General features: G+C 44.5%; 1 protein-coding gene across 18 annotated transcripts in view; it reads right to left on the bottom strand.

The window, feature by feature from the left end:
- Window positions 1-14393, bottom strand: part of LOC138746781 (BTB/POZ domain-containing protein KCTD5-like) — a 113759-nt gene that overhangs the window by 58971 nt on the left and 40395 nt on the right. For 17 of the 18 annotated variants that reach the window (XM_069905209.1, XM_069905212.1, XM_069905214.1 and 14 more), the window contains one exon: window positions 11739-12091. The exons of the other annotated variant lie outside the window; for it this stretch is intronic. In XM_069905209.1, coding sequence (XP_069761310.1) covers window positions 11739-11957 — 219 coding nt within the window. In that variant the 5' untranslated portion in view covers window positions 11958-12091. The remainder of the gene's footprint in view (window positions 1-11738; window positions 12092-14393) is intronic. 18 annotated transcript variants of the gene reach the window in all.

Genomic DNA, 14393 nt, shown 5'->3' with positions numbered 1-14393 from the left:
GACTGGTGCCATAGCGCTACCCATCATAAAGATGGCGTCTTCCCGACTCTTAATCCCCACGCAGCTGGAACTGCTCCATGTTTCCCACAACAGAGAAGACGGCTATTGCTCTGCCATTTTTGAGCCAGAGAGCAGCCCTGAAGGCCGAAGCGGCTCAGCGAGGCTGTCACAACCCGCACTGGTTTGAGGGGGTCATGGAGGGAGGGGGAGATGGATTGCAGGGTGACGACATCATCAGCCTACCCTAACTAGCTGCTTGCAGGTCAGGTCAGGCAGCGAAGCACAGCAATCCGCCAACTATCCTTCCCCGAGGAGGGTTGGAATCAGCGCCTCGGAGCTGGCCACAGTGCATTCAGAGGTAACCCTTTAGGCATAAGGGCAAAGAACCTCTGCCTTTACAGATGTTTTCCCTGCTTGAAAATACCTAGTGGTTCTCAACATTTTTCTTTCCACTCACATACCACTTTCATATTCCCCATGCCATAGATGGTCTGTGATTAGTAAGGGATTGCTATGTGGGTTTTAATCATATCTAATTGATTTGTTATGCGCATGGTTTTGTAACTGCAAAGGAAATGGGCCAATGACAACTTTTCTCAAGCAAAATATTTCAGTAACAATAGAGTCTAGAGCAGTGATTCTCAACCTTCTCTTTCACACTCACATACCACCTTAAGAAATCCCTTATTAATCACAGAGCCCCCCCCCCCCCCCCCCCCCCCCATGGTCTAGGGATTATTTAAAGTGGTATATGAGTGAAAAGAAATAGGTTGAGAGCCACTGAATTAAATAGATTGAAGACAGGCTTCAGAATTAAGCAGGAATTTAATTCTAAGTTTGTCTCAAATGAGAGGCACTTGGTATGTAAATATCCTCCCTCAGGGATGGGTCTGGGCAATTAATATTGATAAGGTGCAGTGCCCTAGCCAGAATATGGCATTCAGTACAAAGAGATATTCCCAAGATCAACATTTCCCAGGCCTGCTATAAATTGTGCCCATTCTTTCATTTGCCACTATTCTCATACTCGCTATTATATTCCTATCCTTTATATAAATTGCGGGCGCGTCTTTCCCATGGCCACTATTAATTGTGCACGTTTTTTCAATCCCACTATTATATTCCCACGCCTGCTATAAATTGCTGGTTCAACTTTCCCACATCCACTATTAATTGTGCATGTTCTTTCAACATGTAAAAATATTCTCGTATAGTGCACACATGCATATAACATGCAGGGGATACCTGGTGTGTAATATATGCATATAACGTGCATTACATGCGTAAAAATACGGTAGTGTCACTGCAAAATTATTCCTGTTCATAGCCCAACTGTGTATATTTCATTCCACTATTTCCCACCACTTGCCTCTGTGTGATTATTGCCAACTGACAGTAGAAAACAATTATGCAGTTTTTAACCTGCTCTCTGCTTCACCTTAAGGATCATACCTCAATACATTTAAATAAACTAAATGTTAAAATAATTCATCTAAGGCACAAAATGAAAGTTATACTGTGCCCTGGATGATGAACTGGGTTTATAGAAACAGACTCCACTTCCCATCACGGACTCCACTTCCCATCACGGACTCCACTTCCCATCACGGACTCCACTTCCCATCACGGACTCCACTTCCCATCACGGACTCCACTTCCCATCACGGACTCCACTTCCCATCACGGACTCCACTTCCCATCACGGACTCCACTTCCCATCACGGACTCCACTTCCCATCACGGACTCCACTTCCCATCACGGACTCCACTTCCCATCACGGACTCCACTTCCCATCACGGACTCCACTTCCCATCACGGACTCCACTTCCCATCACGGACTCCACTTCCCATCACGGACTCCACTTCCCATCACGGACTCCACTTCCCATCACGGACTCCACTTCCCATCACGGACTCCACTTCCCATCACGGACTCCACTTCCCATCACGGACTCCACTTCCCATCACGGACTCCACTTCCCATCACGGACTCCACTTCCCATCACGGACTCCACTTCCCATCACGGACTCCACTTCCCATCACGGACTCCACTTCCCATCACGGACTCCACTTCCCATCACGGACTCCACTTCCCATCACGGACTCCACTTCCCATCACGGACTCCACTTCCCATCACGGACTCCACTTCCCATCACGGACTCCACTTCCCATCACGGACTCCACTTCCCATCACGGACTCCACTTCCCATCACGGACTCCACTTCCCATCACGGACTCCACTTCCCATCACGGACTCCACTTCCCATCACGGACTCCACTTCCCATCACGGACTCCACTTCCCATCACGGACTCCACTTCCCATCACGGACTCCACTTCCCATCACGGACTCCACTTCCCATCACGGACTCCACTTCCCATCACGGACTCCACTTCCCATCACGGACTCCACTTCCCATCACGGACTCCACTTCCCATCACGGACTCCACTTCCCATCACGGACTCCACTTCCCATCACGGACTCCACTTCCCATCACGGACTCCACTTCCCATCACGGACTCCACTTCCCATCACGGACTCCACTTCCCATCACGGACTCCACTTCCCATCACGGACTCCACTTCCCATCACGGACTCCACTTCCCATCACGGACTCCACTTCCCATCACGGACTCCACTTCCCATCACGGACTCCACTTCCCATCACGGACTCCACTTCCCATCACGGACTCCACTTCCCATCACGGACTCCACTTCCCATCACGGACTCCACTTCCCATCACGGACTCCACTTCCCATCACGGACTCCACTTCCCATCACGGACTCCACTTCCCATCACGGACTCCACTTCCCATCACGGACTCCACTTCCCATCACGGACTCCACTTCCCATCACGGACTCCACTTCCCATCACGGACTCCACTTCCCATCACGGACTCCACTTCCCATCACGGACTCCACTTCCCATCACGGACTCCACTTCCCATCACGGACTCCACTTCCCATCACGGACTCCACTTCCCATCACGGACTCCACTTCCCATCACGGACTCCACTTCCCATCACGGACTCCACTTCCCATCACGGACTCCACTTCCCATCACGGACTCCACTTCCCATCACGGACTCCACTTCCCATCACGGACTCCACTTCCCATCACGGACTCCACTTCCCATCACGGACTCCACTTCCCATCACGGACTCCACTTCCCATCACGGACTCCACTTCCCATCACGGACTCCACTTCCCATCACGGACTCCACTTCCCATCACGGACTCCACTTCCCATCACGGACTCCACTTCCCATCACGGACTCCACTTCCCATCACGGACTCTAGAGTGTTCCATTCTCTCCAGCATTCTGTGCATTTATTCCTTCACAAGAGGGGAAAAAAAACCACATTGGCACACAACCCGGCGCATCAAATGAAATGCAAATATATCATTTGAAAAAACCTTTCCCAAAACTAAAGTCTGTGAATAATCTCAACATACGAGAGAAAACTGGTTTAGTTTATTTCATGATTCAAATGCCAAAAATGAGACACTCTACATTCTTCTGGTTATGAAGCTCTCCATCTGTCATGGTCCTTTCTATCTCCCATCTGTTCTTCCAAATTATTCACATCTTGCAGTTAATACCACTGAAACAACTGATAGAAGGGGATATTTTTGTTTTGAACTTCAAAGCCTTTAACAAAGTATTTCAATATAAAATCTCTTGTACATATAACTATATAACCGTTTACAGCACGAAAACAGGCCATGTCGGCCCTTCAAGTCCGTACCAGTTCACTTGAACAACTCCACTAGCTCCTCCGCAAATTCCTGAGGAAGTAGAGGCTTTCTTCATGATGCCATTGGTGTGTTGGTTCCAGGAAAGATCCTCCGAGATAGTGACTCTATCTTCTGAGCTAACAGCTCCTATGTTTCTTTAACTTTTTTTTAAATCAGATTCTTCCAATTTTTTTTTAAGTCATCTACCTCCATTGAAGATCTTTTTACTGCTGTCATTTCAAATAACCACTAAATTGCTTTATTTGCTTGTGTTAACCATAGATTGAAAGGCTGTAGATATGTAACCTTTCTTTTGGCAATTTAAGCACTCAGATGTTGTAAACATGATAGAGTAGTAAATCAGAATCTCAAATAGATCCATTGTGGGCTCCCCACTGTGGGCTCCCCATTGTGGCTACTTCGTGTGGTAAATTGGAGTAATAGAAAGCCAAGGCTGTGCACTAAATAAGTTAATTTAAGATTAACAAAATGCACAGATAGTGCATTTACTCTACTGTAAATGATAAGTGTAGCAAACATATGTGTATACCCCTACCTGCAAGCTCCCAAGTCATGCAAGACTTCACAGCTTCCTCATCATTGATGGGCAAACCTCTGGAATTTCCAACCAAACACCACTCCATGCACCTTCAGTGCACGATAATGGTTCATCAGCAGTAATTCTGGGCAGGCACTGAATGATATCCTTGGTGATAATTCCAATGTTCTCTACACAAATAAAAGGGGGAGGAAAACATGCTGGAAATATTCAATGCGTTTGGAGAAACAACCATTGGCTGAGACCTTTCATCCCAACTGGAATACGAGAAAAGCACAAGTTTAAAGTTGCAAATAAAAAAGGGAGGAATTGATAGTAGAGAAATATCAATAATCAACAAGAGAGTGTTTGGTATCTTGCTCTAGTAGAATATATATTTGTTTTTAAATGTTATTCATTCTTCAGGACTTGGCAAAGCCCATTTATAGCCGATTCTATGCTTAAGATGACAGTGAACCATCTTCAAAGATTGCAATCTTTTTGGTGAAGACATTTTCATTTGCAGGCATACTGCGGGTGTGGAATCATGAGTGAATACCCTGACACAAAAGGATATGTACACATACATCTTATACCTGCACCAATGAAGCAATTCTAAATACCCAAGTAATCACAAAGACCTGTGAAGTCAAATGTCCAAACATTATCCGCTCCATCCTCAACATTCATTGGAGTGACTTCATCACCAACATCGAAGTACTCGAGCTGGCAGAGTCCCCAAGCATCGGATCCACGCTGCTGAAGACCCAACTGCGCTGGGTGGGTCACGTCTCCAGAATGGAGGACCATCGCCTTCCCAAGATCGCGTTCTATGGCGAGCTCTCCACTGGCCACCGAGACAGAGGTGCACCAAAGAAGAGGTACTGCTTAAAGAAATCTCTTGGTGCCTGCCACATTGACCACCACCAGTGGGCTGATCTCACCTCCAACCGTGCATCTTGGCGCCTCACAGTTCGGCGGGCAGCAACCTCCTTTGAAGAAGACCGCAGAGCCCAGCTCACTGATAAAAGACAAAGGAGGAAAAACCCAACACCCAACCCCAACCAACCAATTTTCCCTTGCAACCGTGCCTGCCTGTCCCGCATTGGACTTGTCAGTCACCAACGAGCCTGCAGCAGACCTGGACATACCCCTCCATAAATCTTCATCCGCGAAGCCAAGCCAAAGAGAAAAGAAAGATGATGCCCTGAAATGAGGGAACTAGGTATAAAAAGTGGTGTAATTTCTACATGGTCAAACCAAAATGTATACAAATAACCTTGAATAAATTCTGGAACGTGCACTTTCTTTGCATGTGAATTTTTTGATTACAAATGTAGAACTGAAGCACAGGGAAAAATAAAGGAAAAATGTGCCTTTGTCCCAAACATTATGGAGGGCACAATACATATGATGGATGAAGGCCATTTCACTTATGGCAATACCCTGAAGAACTTTAGTAGCAATGATCTGGTGTTAGCATGGCTACAGATGCAGTGATCTAAAGTTTAATCTAAATCGATGTTTGCAAGATCACTTTGCTCTGATTATTCCATGCTGCTTTTGGTTTAGTACTCGAGCCTCATGTTGCAGTTTTACTTGATTGGTTTCCGAAGTTTCCCCATATCCAAAGTTCTGAATACTGAAAAAAATCCAAAAACCAAACATTTTTCCAGCACCAATATGCGTCACAAGTTGAAAAAAAGCCATCAAGGAGAATTTCTAGTGCTTGGTGCTGCATTTATCTTATTTTGTAAGCAAAGATCAAGTTGTTTTTTGACATGCATTAAACATTATTTCATGCTTGAAAAGGTTTGCCGTTGTTGTTTCACCGTTGATACGTAGAATGAGCTGCTTAAAGCCATTGTTCTCATAACTGAAAAAAAACCAATAACCGAAAAACATCCAGTCCTAAGCGTTTTGGATATGGGGAAATGTACTATACCTCACTCTTAGGTGCACCTGCTCTTGAAGATATAGATCATTGTAGTTCACAATTTTGCTATTGCTGATCATCCATAGCACTTCATAGATGCCCAGTTTTAATTTGGCAAATCTGCTATTCAATTTGGCCTGATAATGGTGCCTAACTCATTCAAGAGCATCCCAGGAACGAAACTGGGAGCTTGCCTCCACAAGGACAGAATGGTAGTCACTTCTCCCAGTGCAGTTGTCAGTTGGATTCGTGAGGATGAAGCCAAGATTTAACCATCTTATTAGTTTGCAGAACTGCAGTCCTTCATGGTTCAGTCAGCTTAATCAGTGATGGTGCAACCAAGCTACTCTTGGTAACAGACATTCTGTACCACTACTCCTTCCAAATGCTAATCAACATTTAGGAGCTGAGGGAGGATGGCAGGTGGGAAAAAGGAAGTTTCCTTGCTTACATTTGACTACGTGTAAAAAGACTTCATAGGATCTGGAGTCAATGTCAAGGACTGTCAGGACAATTCAGTATCACCACCTTAGGTGGATCAATTCTGCTTACGTGACAGGATATAACATCCAAAGTTAGAACTGAATCCAGATCTCTGGAACTGTGAAGCAACTTGAACAATTGAGAGTCACTTGGCTAATCTCTGGGAATACTTTCTTAACCCCCAGATATTTGAGAGGAAGTATTTGAAAGACCACCTTAGCTGGGAGAGATGTTGCAGTGTCCATGGTTAGTGTCTAAGTTGATGCTGGTGGGCATTCTGGTTTTATCAATTTTCTGGATTAAATCTTTACCAACAACCACTATCCAAGTAAAAGTACACTGATGGTTAAGTGGTTGAACCTGGCGGCAAGTACAGAGGGCAAACCAACATATCAAATTTCTTCTTTTCTCTGCAGATGCTGCCTATCCCAAGTCGACATAGTAACCGGTGTCCTCCACATCAAGCTCCATATCATCTCGTTTTATTTGACTTAGTTTAGCCCATTGCTAACTAAATCAGATGGAAACAAAAGATTGCAGATGTTGGATTCTTGAGCAAGCAAAGCCAGTTAAGTCAGACATCATCCATGAGCAGAAACAGTCATTCAACATTTCGGATTTGGATTCTTGATGAAGCATCCAAACTCAAAACAGTGACTATTCATGGATGCTGTCTGAACAGGTGAGTTGCTCCAACAATTCTTTGTTTGATTAAACTGGAGCCCCAGTGTCTGATGAAAGCTGGGAGGTGCCATTGGTTCAACAATTGCCTGAAGCATTCAAGTCTAAACCATCTAATTTCAAAGTGGAGGGAGCAAAGGTTTGAGATACCATTGCTGACATAATAAAAACACAATGCTGGTGAAATTCAGCAGATAAAACAGTGTACTTTATGTAGTACAGATACATAACCAAGGTATCGGACGAGCCCTTCATCTTGATTTAAATATAATCTGATAACCACTGAAGATTTGGCTCTTTAGAGATTTCTTTCCTGTGGACTTGCTTAATGAATGTCTGGACATGAAAGTGAATAAAATGCAAAACTGCTGCAGTTACCAGATTATCTGCTTTACTAATCATGGTTCAGGAATACTCAAAAGGATATTATGGAGAACCCTCCATCTCTCTAAATAATGATTACCTAAAAGCAGACAACAAATTGAACCAATAACTTTGGGAGCGTTCACCACTGCTAACCAACCTTAAAACCAAACCATTTCTTCTTTCTTTGTAAAATGCTTCAGTTCAAATATTTCTTAAAGTTTGAAGTAAGTTGTCATTGGAAACTCCATGTATGGTATGATGTTTCCAGTTGAAGTATCAGAACATCAGGGCACATGATGCATTCTTGGCCAGATTTCTCTGTATTTATTTTAGGTTTTTCCTGAGGTGGGTGCCAGGGAAGAGTTTCCATGCCATGTAATGAGAGCAGAAAAAGCTAGCTATTCAGAAAGTTGGAGTGGTGCATCAGCATGCGCAATGCATCATTGGAGCTGAACGACTTGGAAACTACTAACCTTAAAATACCAAACAATCTGTACTGAGACAGTAGCACTTTACAGGTTGCTGCCCACAATTTGCTGGTGGAAAAAAAGACAAATCTAAGAAGGAAATTAAGCCCAGAAATAAACAAGATGGTGGTTAAACTGTCACGTTGTCTGCTTCAGTCGAGATACAAATATTTTCCATTGAAGACTTGTTCCATACCCATCAAACAGTAACAACAAGAACTGTATATACAGTGCTATCATATTCCAGTGGTTACAGTACTGAGTTTGGTTTGGCCATACTACAAAAAAATGGTTGCATTCATGGTGAAAGCATCACACATAACCTCTAAACTCCTGGATATTTCATCAGTACTCTTCTGAGCTCTTTGACTGGATCTGAGAATCCAGATTCAGTCTATATCCTGACAGAAGCAAATATTGCTTGTAACTGCTAATAGGAAGCAAAATAAAATAACTAGCTGAACTAGAATTAGCAATTATTGGCAATATTCATCTCGCTCCAGATCCAACTTCATCTTGACCCCTGAAAAACTATTCTGATTGTGACTTTTCCAGTTAAAATATTCTCTTGTACAAACTGGTACAGTCGTCCATGTAGTAATACCTCTTTCCAGTGCCTAACATTGCAGTATTTTTCAGGGAATGGCATATAGACAACTTTCAGCCTTTTAGCACTGTCACTTTAACAATATTCATGATCAGCAAAAGGACTCTCAGATCATTAATGTTGCCAATATCAACAGAGATGTCAGTAATACACAGAGAACTGTGCTCAGGTCCAAACTAAAAATAATAGCCACATTACTCTTGTGCCACTAATGTAGTTCAATACGAGACTTATGCGTGGAGTCTCATGTTTGCATCAGCTGAAAATTAGAGAATGATCTACAATTGAAAAGGAAACTCAAAACTACTGTCAAAGCAGGCAAGATATCACCTGATAATGGAGACAGACCCATTTTCTTGTATCTTATTACTTCTCTCAAGTACAAATTGTCATACTACCTTAACCAGAACACTATTCCAAGACCACCAAAAAGATCTGTTTGCATTATTGAAATAGGACATTTTGTGCTCCATTTTGCAACTGTGAATATCCTTTTTCCTCTCTCATGTGCATTGTGAGAAATGTGTTCATTTATTGTTTGTTATTGCATTGCGATAACCAATTGTTTCATTCCATTTTGCATACTTTCTCAGCCCACACCTTTCCCTGCAGACAGATGATGGATAGATGATGTGGAATACTCTATACTTCTCCAGCAATATTGACATCCCTTTATTCAAGCTCAGTTTACAAGCAGGACAAAACAGATCTCAGCATCTTTCCATGTGTATGAACTGGCTGGAGGCGACTCAAGGCAAGGAACCCGTGGAAGCTGTGGGCTGCTGGGAGACTCGCGCCGGCTGCAGACTGCTGGAGACTGGTTTGAAGGGTTACCAGGCAAGGGAACAATGATGTGAGGTGGTGCTGAGGGTCCCTGACCGTGTCAGAGGTTCAGATCTGGAGCTCAAGTGGCCAATAATTTGGTCTGGACTGTGTGGCTGCAGAAGCACTCGAAGTGAATCTCTGACACTTGGTGACTTCTGAGGGGGACTCTCTTTTGCTTCTCTCGCTTTGACTGTGTCAGACTGTAAGAGGTGGTTAAGCAATTCCTGCTGGTGGCAAATGTCTGCTTTGCAGCAGGCAAAGAGAAATTTCATGTAATATGACACTGTTTTATTACTCTGACTATAAATTGAATCTTGAATCCAGTATAGTCCAAGGACCACAGGAACAACATCCTGAACTTGCTCATTCAGATATACACATCCCTTTTATTAACACCATTCTAAAAAAAATGAAATTCACAATACTGCAAGAAGCATACCAGTTCCCTTTCTGCTAATCTCAAAATAAATTGCCTTGTGGTCATTTCCATCTTGCAGTCATTTCCATCTTGCAGTAGCAAACAAGTTTCCACATTCATTTAAATAAGGAACAAACAATAATACTTAACGACAGGTAGACAAGAAAAACATGTGCCCTCTGTATCCAGCTAAAGAAACAAAAGATAACATTTGGATATAATCTTTGGGGGAATTGAAGGCCAGCTTCCACATCTTATTGTATCATGAAAGCCAGCCATTTCAACCCACCAAGTTTATGGCAGCTCACAGTGCAAACTTATTCCCCATGAAAGCTATTTTCTCCACATCCCCATCAACTCCTCACATGTTCTACCGCTCACCAAGAGAAAAATTGTGCCCGAAACACCATCTTTACCAGTACAACTGGATATCTTAGATGCAAGGTAGATAATCCTTTAAGACCACCACCATCCCCTCTGTACTGAAACAGGTTTTGACAAAATTCACATTTATTAGATTTTTTGGGAGTAAAGCCATCATTATAGAGGGGTAAAACAGCAAAGCCTGCAGACACTGTGGCTGAAGTCAAAACACAATGCTGGAGAAACTCAGCAGATTGGTTACTTTATGTAGCAAAGAAACATAACCAACGTTTCAGGTTTGGTACCTTGATGAAGGGCTCAACCCCTAAACTTTGGTTATGTATCTTTATCTTTGTTATATAAAGGACACTGTTTGACCCAAAGTAAAAACACAAAGCTGGAGAAACTAAACAGTGTCCTTTATATAACAAAGATAAAAATACATAACCGACGCTTTGGGCTTGAGCCCTTCATCAAGGTATGGGAGAATGCCAGTAGGCGTCTAAACAAAGTTGGGGGGGGGGGGGGGAAGTGTTTTTTCTTTACCTGCTGAGTTTCCCCTATTGTGTTTTAACTTCAACCATGGTGTCTGCAGATTTTCGTGTTTTACTTCACACTGTTTGACCTGTTGAGTTTCTCCAGCATTGTGTTTTTACGTTACATTGACTGCGTTTAATTATCCATGGTCACGTTGAATGAATACGTCAGGCATGTAAAATGAATATTTACGATATAGAGTTCATTCTCAGCTCACACACAGCGTGTTCAAGCAATTAATTCCCCTTTGATCAGAACATTGCATCCTTCACGATCACCCACCCACTCCCGTCGCCTCCTCTTTCCAACACGGCTCAACACCCACCTCACATCGCACCCCTCAAGTCCAGACTCCCCACCAACCCCGCCTCTCCATTCCTGGGTCACGGCACCCCCTTTGCTCCACACTCACCGCCGTTCTCTCTCTCCCCTCCCCCCCCCCCGACCTCCTCCCCCCCCCCGACCTCCTCCCCCCCCCGACCTCCTCCCCCCCCCGACCTCCCCCCCCCCCGACCTCCTCCCCCCCCCGACCTCCCCCCCCCCCGACCTCCCCCTCCCCCCCACCTCCCCCTCCCCCCCCCACCTCCCCCTCCCCCCCCCACCTCCCCCTCCCCCCCCCACCTCCCCCTCCCCCCCCCACCTCTCCCTCCCCCCCCCACCTCTCCCTCCCCCCCCCCACCTCTCTCTCCCCCCTCGCACACCTCTCCCTCCCCCCCCCCGCCCACCTCTCTCTCTCCCCCCCCCCCCTCCGCACACCTCTACCCAGGTACCTTGTCTGAGTCCAGGTCCGGGTCGGCTTGGCACAGGCGGTACAGGAATGACTTGGGGTCGCGGCACAGGGTCTGCCGGGTGCTCAGGAACCGGGTGCCGCCGACATTCAGCCGAACCCACTTGGCAGCGGCCGCGTACTCCACTCCGGAGCACTTCGGACAGAACGAATCACTGAAGCTCTGGGGGAAATCGGAGAGCGACCCATTCCCCGCCGCCATACTGGCGAACGCTCACCAGCTGCCCGCCACCGCAGGCAAACCTCCCGGCACCCAGCGCGCCGGCGCACGCCTCACCTCCCGGCTCGCAGCACGCAACGTGCCCCACTTCCGGTCGCACGCGCTGCCGGTCTGCTCTGTGCGTGCATAAGTGAGAAAGTTGGTTAGAACTCGGACTACAGGCTCCAGGGACGGACTTGTTTTGCAATTTGAAATAGAAAATCGTTCAATCGCGTGTTGTTTCTTTTATTGCAACTATAATTTATTAACTTTAGAACTCGTGTCTTCGTGGAGGCATCCATCTTGAATCTACTCCAAGCTGCAACAACACATCTCCAACTCCCTCTAGTGGTCGGGGTTATCACTAGCACTATCATTGCATCCCCTTGAGATGTTTAACAACATGACCCACAGTATTCATTTCAATTTTAAACAAACATTGGCAGCACAAATTTTTGCGAGTGTTCAGCACTGCAAACCAACTTTAAAACTAAGCCACTTCTTCCTTCTTTGTAAAATGTTTTCGTTCAAATATTTCTTAAAGTTTGAAGTAAGTTGTCAAAGGAAACTCCATGTATGGTATGATGTTTCCAGTTGAAGTATCAAAACATCAAGGGCACATGATATATTCTTGGCCAGATTTCTCTGTATTTATTTTAGGTTTTTCCTGAGGTGGGTGCCAGGGAAGAGTTTCCATTGCCAGGTAATGAGAGCAGAAAAAGCTAGCTATTCAGAAAGTTGGATCGCACAAGCAGTGGGCTTGTTAGGAAGCAGCACAATCTCCAGGTAGTTTGCTAGATAATCAATAACAGGCAAGAAATTATTTCCATCTATGTGGAACAGATCAGTCCCAACTTTCTGTCATGGTTCTGCTGGTACGTCAGACATTATCTTGGGTTCCTTTGCTGCTTTGCGTGATGTTTCAAACAGATCTCACAGCTTGAAACTATCCTGTCAATGTCAGCATTTATCCCTGGCCATAAACAGCAGTTCTGGCCCTCTTGAATTTTTCCTTTCCAAGGTGCCCCACATGCATCCTTTACAGCATCTCTTGTCTCAGTGATTGAAGAATGATAATTCTGCTCTGTTTGAGTAGAAGCTCATTGACAATACTCAGCTCAGGTCTGATGTTGTAGTATGGCTGACATTCACTTCTGGGTCATTCTTCATTCAGATTCTTGATGATCTTCTGTCGAACTGTATCATTTTCTATTTCAGTTGTGATCTGCTCAGATTTCATGTCAGATATGGGAGATATGGGAAGAGATTCAGTGATCAGATTCACAAGGAGATTCACATCTGTCTCTGTGGAACTCATTGTGTGCTTCATTCTGCACCCTTGCCTTGGATAACGCATCAGCTAATACAATAAGTTTCCCTGCTGTGTACACCAATTTAAAGTCATAATGTTGTAGCTTCATCATCAATCTTTGGATTCTTAACAACATTTCACTGTGATTATTGCTATTAATGGCTTGTGGTCTTCTCTGCCATGAATGTTGGTAGACCAAACACATAGCTGTGGAATTCCTCAAGTCCATAGACCAGACCTAGACCCTCTTTCTCGATCTGTGCATATCAACATTCAGATGTGTTATCGTCCTTGATGCGTATGCTATTGGCCTCCAATCTTCTCCCACAGTCTGAAGTAGTATGGCACCTATTCCATCTTTTGAAGCATCTGTAGATGTTTTTGTCTTTCTGGGTGTGTCAAAGAACATCAAAAGTACTGGTTCTGTACTAAGAATGGTCTTCAGTAGTCCCCATTCTTCTTTGTGGTTGTCTGTCCACAAATTTACATTTGTCCTGTAACAACTTCCTCAGGTACATTGTTTGGAAGACAGGTTTGGTATGAATTTATCAATGAATGCCTTTTTTTTGTCAGTGGGTCTGGGCATTTCTAAAATTGCTTTCACCTTGCTCTTGTCTGGCTCTACACCTGCCTCTGACAGTTTATCTCCCAGAAAGGCGATTTCCTTCACACCAAACTGACATTTTTCTCTGTTTAACTTTACGATATGCTCCATTGTCCTGAGGAACCCTTCTGGAGCTGAGGAAATTCCAATAGGCATCCTTAGTCAGGAGTATTGGCCTAACTGTGTATTAAATGTACAGTATTTTGTGCTATCTTCATGCAGTTTTATTTGCCAGAAGCCCTGGGAATCATCCAATTTGGTGAAAAGCTTTGCACTGACCATCTCACTTGTAATTTCATCTCTGGTCAGAATCTGATAATGTTCTCTCTTTATATTGGCATTCAAGACTTTTGGGTCCGTGCACACTTGTATGCCACCCCATGAAGATGTTGGGAAATTGATCTAGTATTTCCTCTAGGCTGTTTGGTGCATGGTCACTTTTAATGTGATACATCTTGTGACTTGGTTTAAGTTTTCACATGCTTTGTCACCAAGCAGAGACTAATGTCCATCTGGGACGACT

This window comes from Narcine bancroftii, chromosome 12 (genome assembly GCF_036971445.1).
Source record: "Narcine bancroftii isolate sNarBan1 chromosome 12, sNarBan1.hap1, whole genome shotgun sequence".
NCBI lineage: Eukaryota > Metazoa > Chordata > Chondrichthyes > Torpediniformes > Narcinidae > Narcine > Narcine bancroftii.
This window is presented reverse-complemented; position numbering and strand designations above follow the sequence as displayed.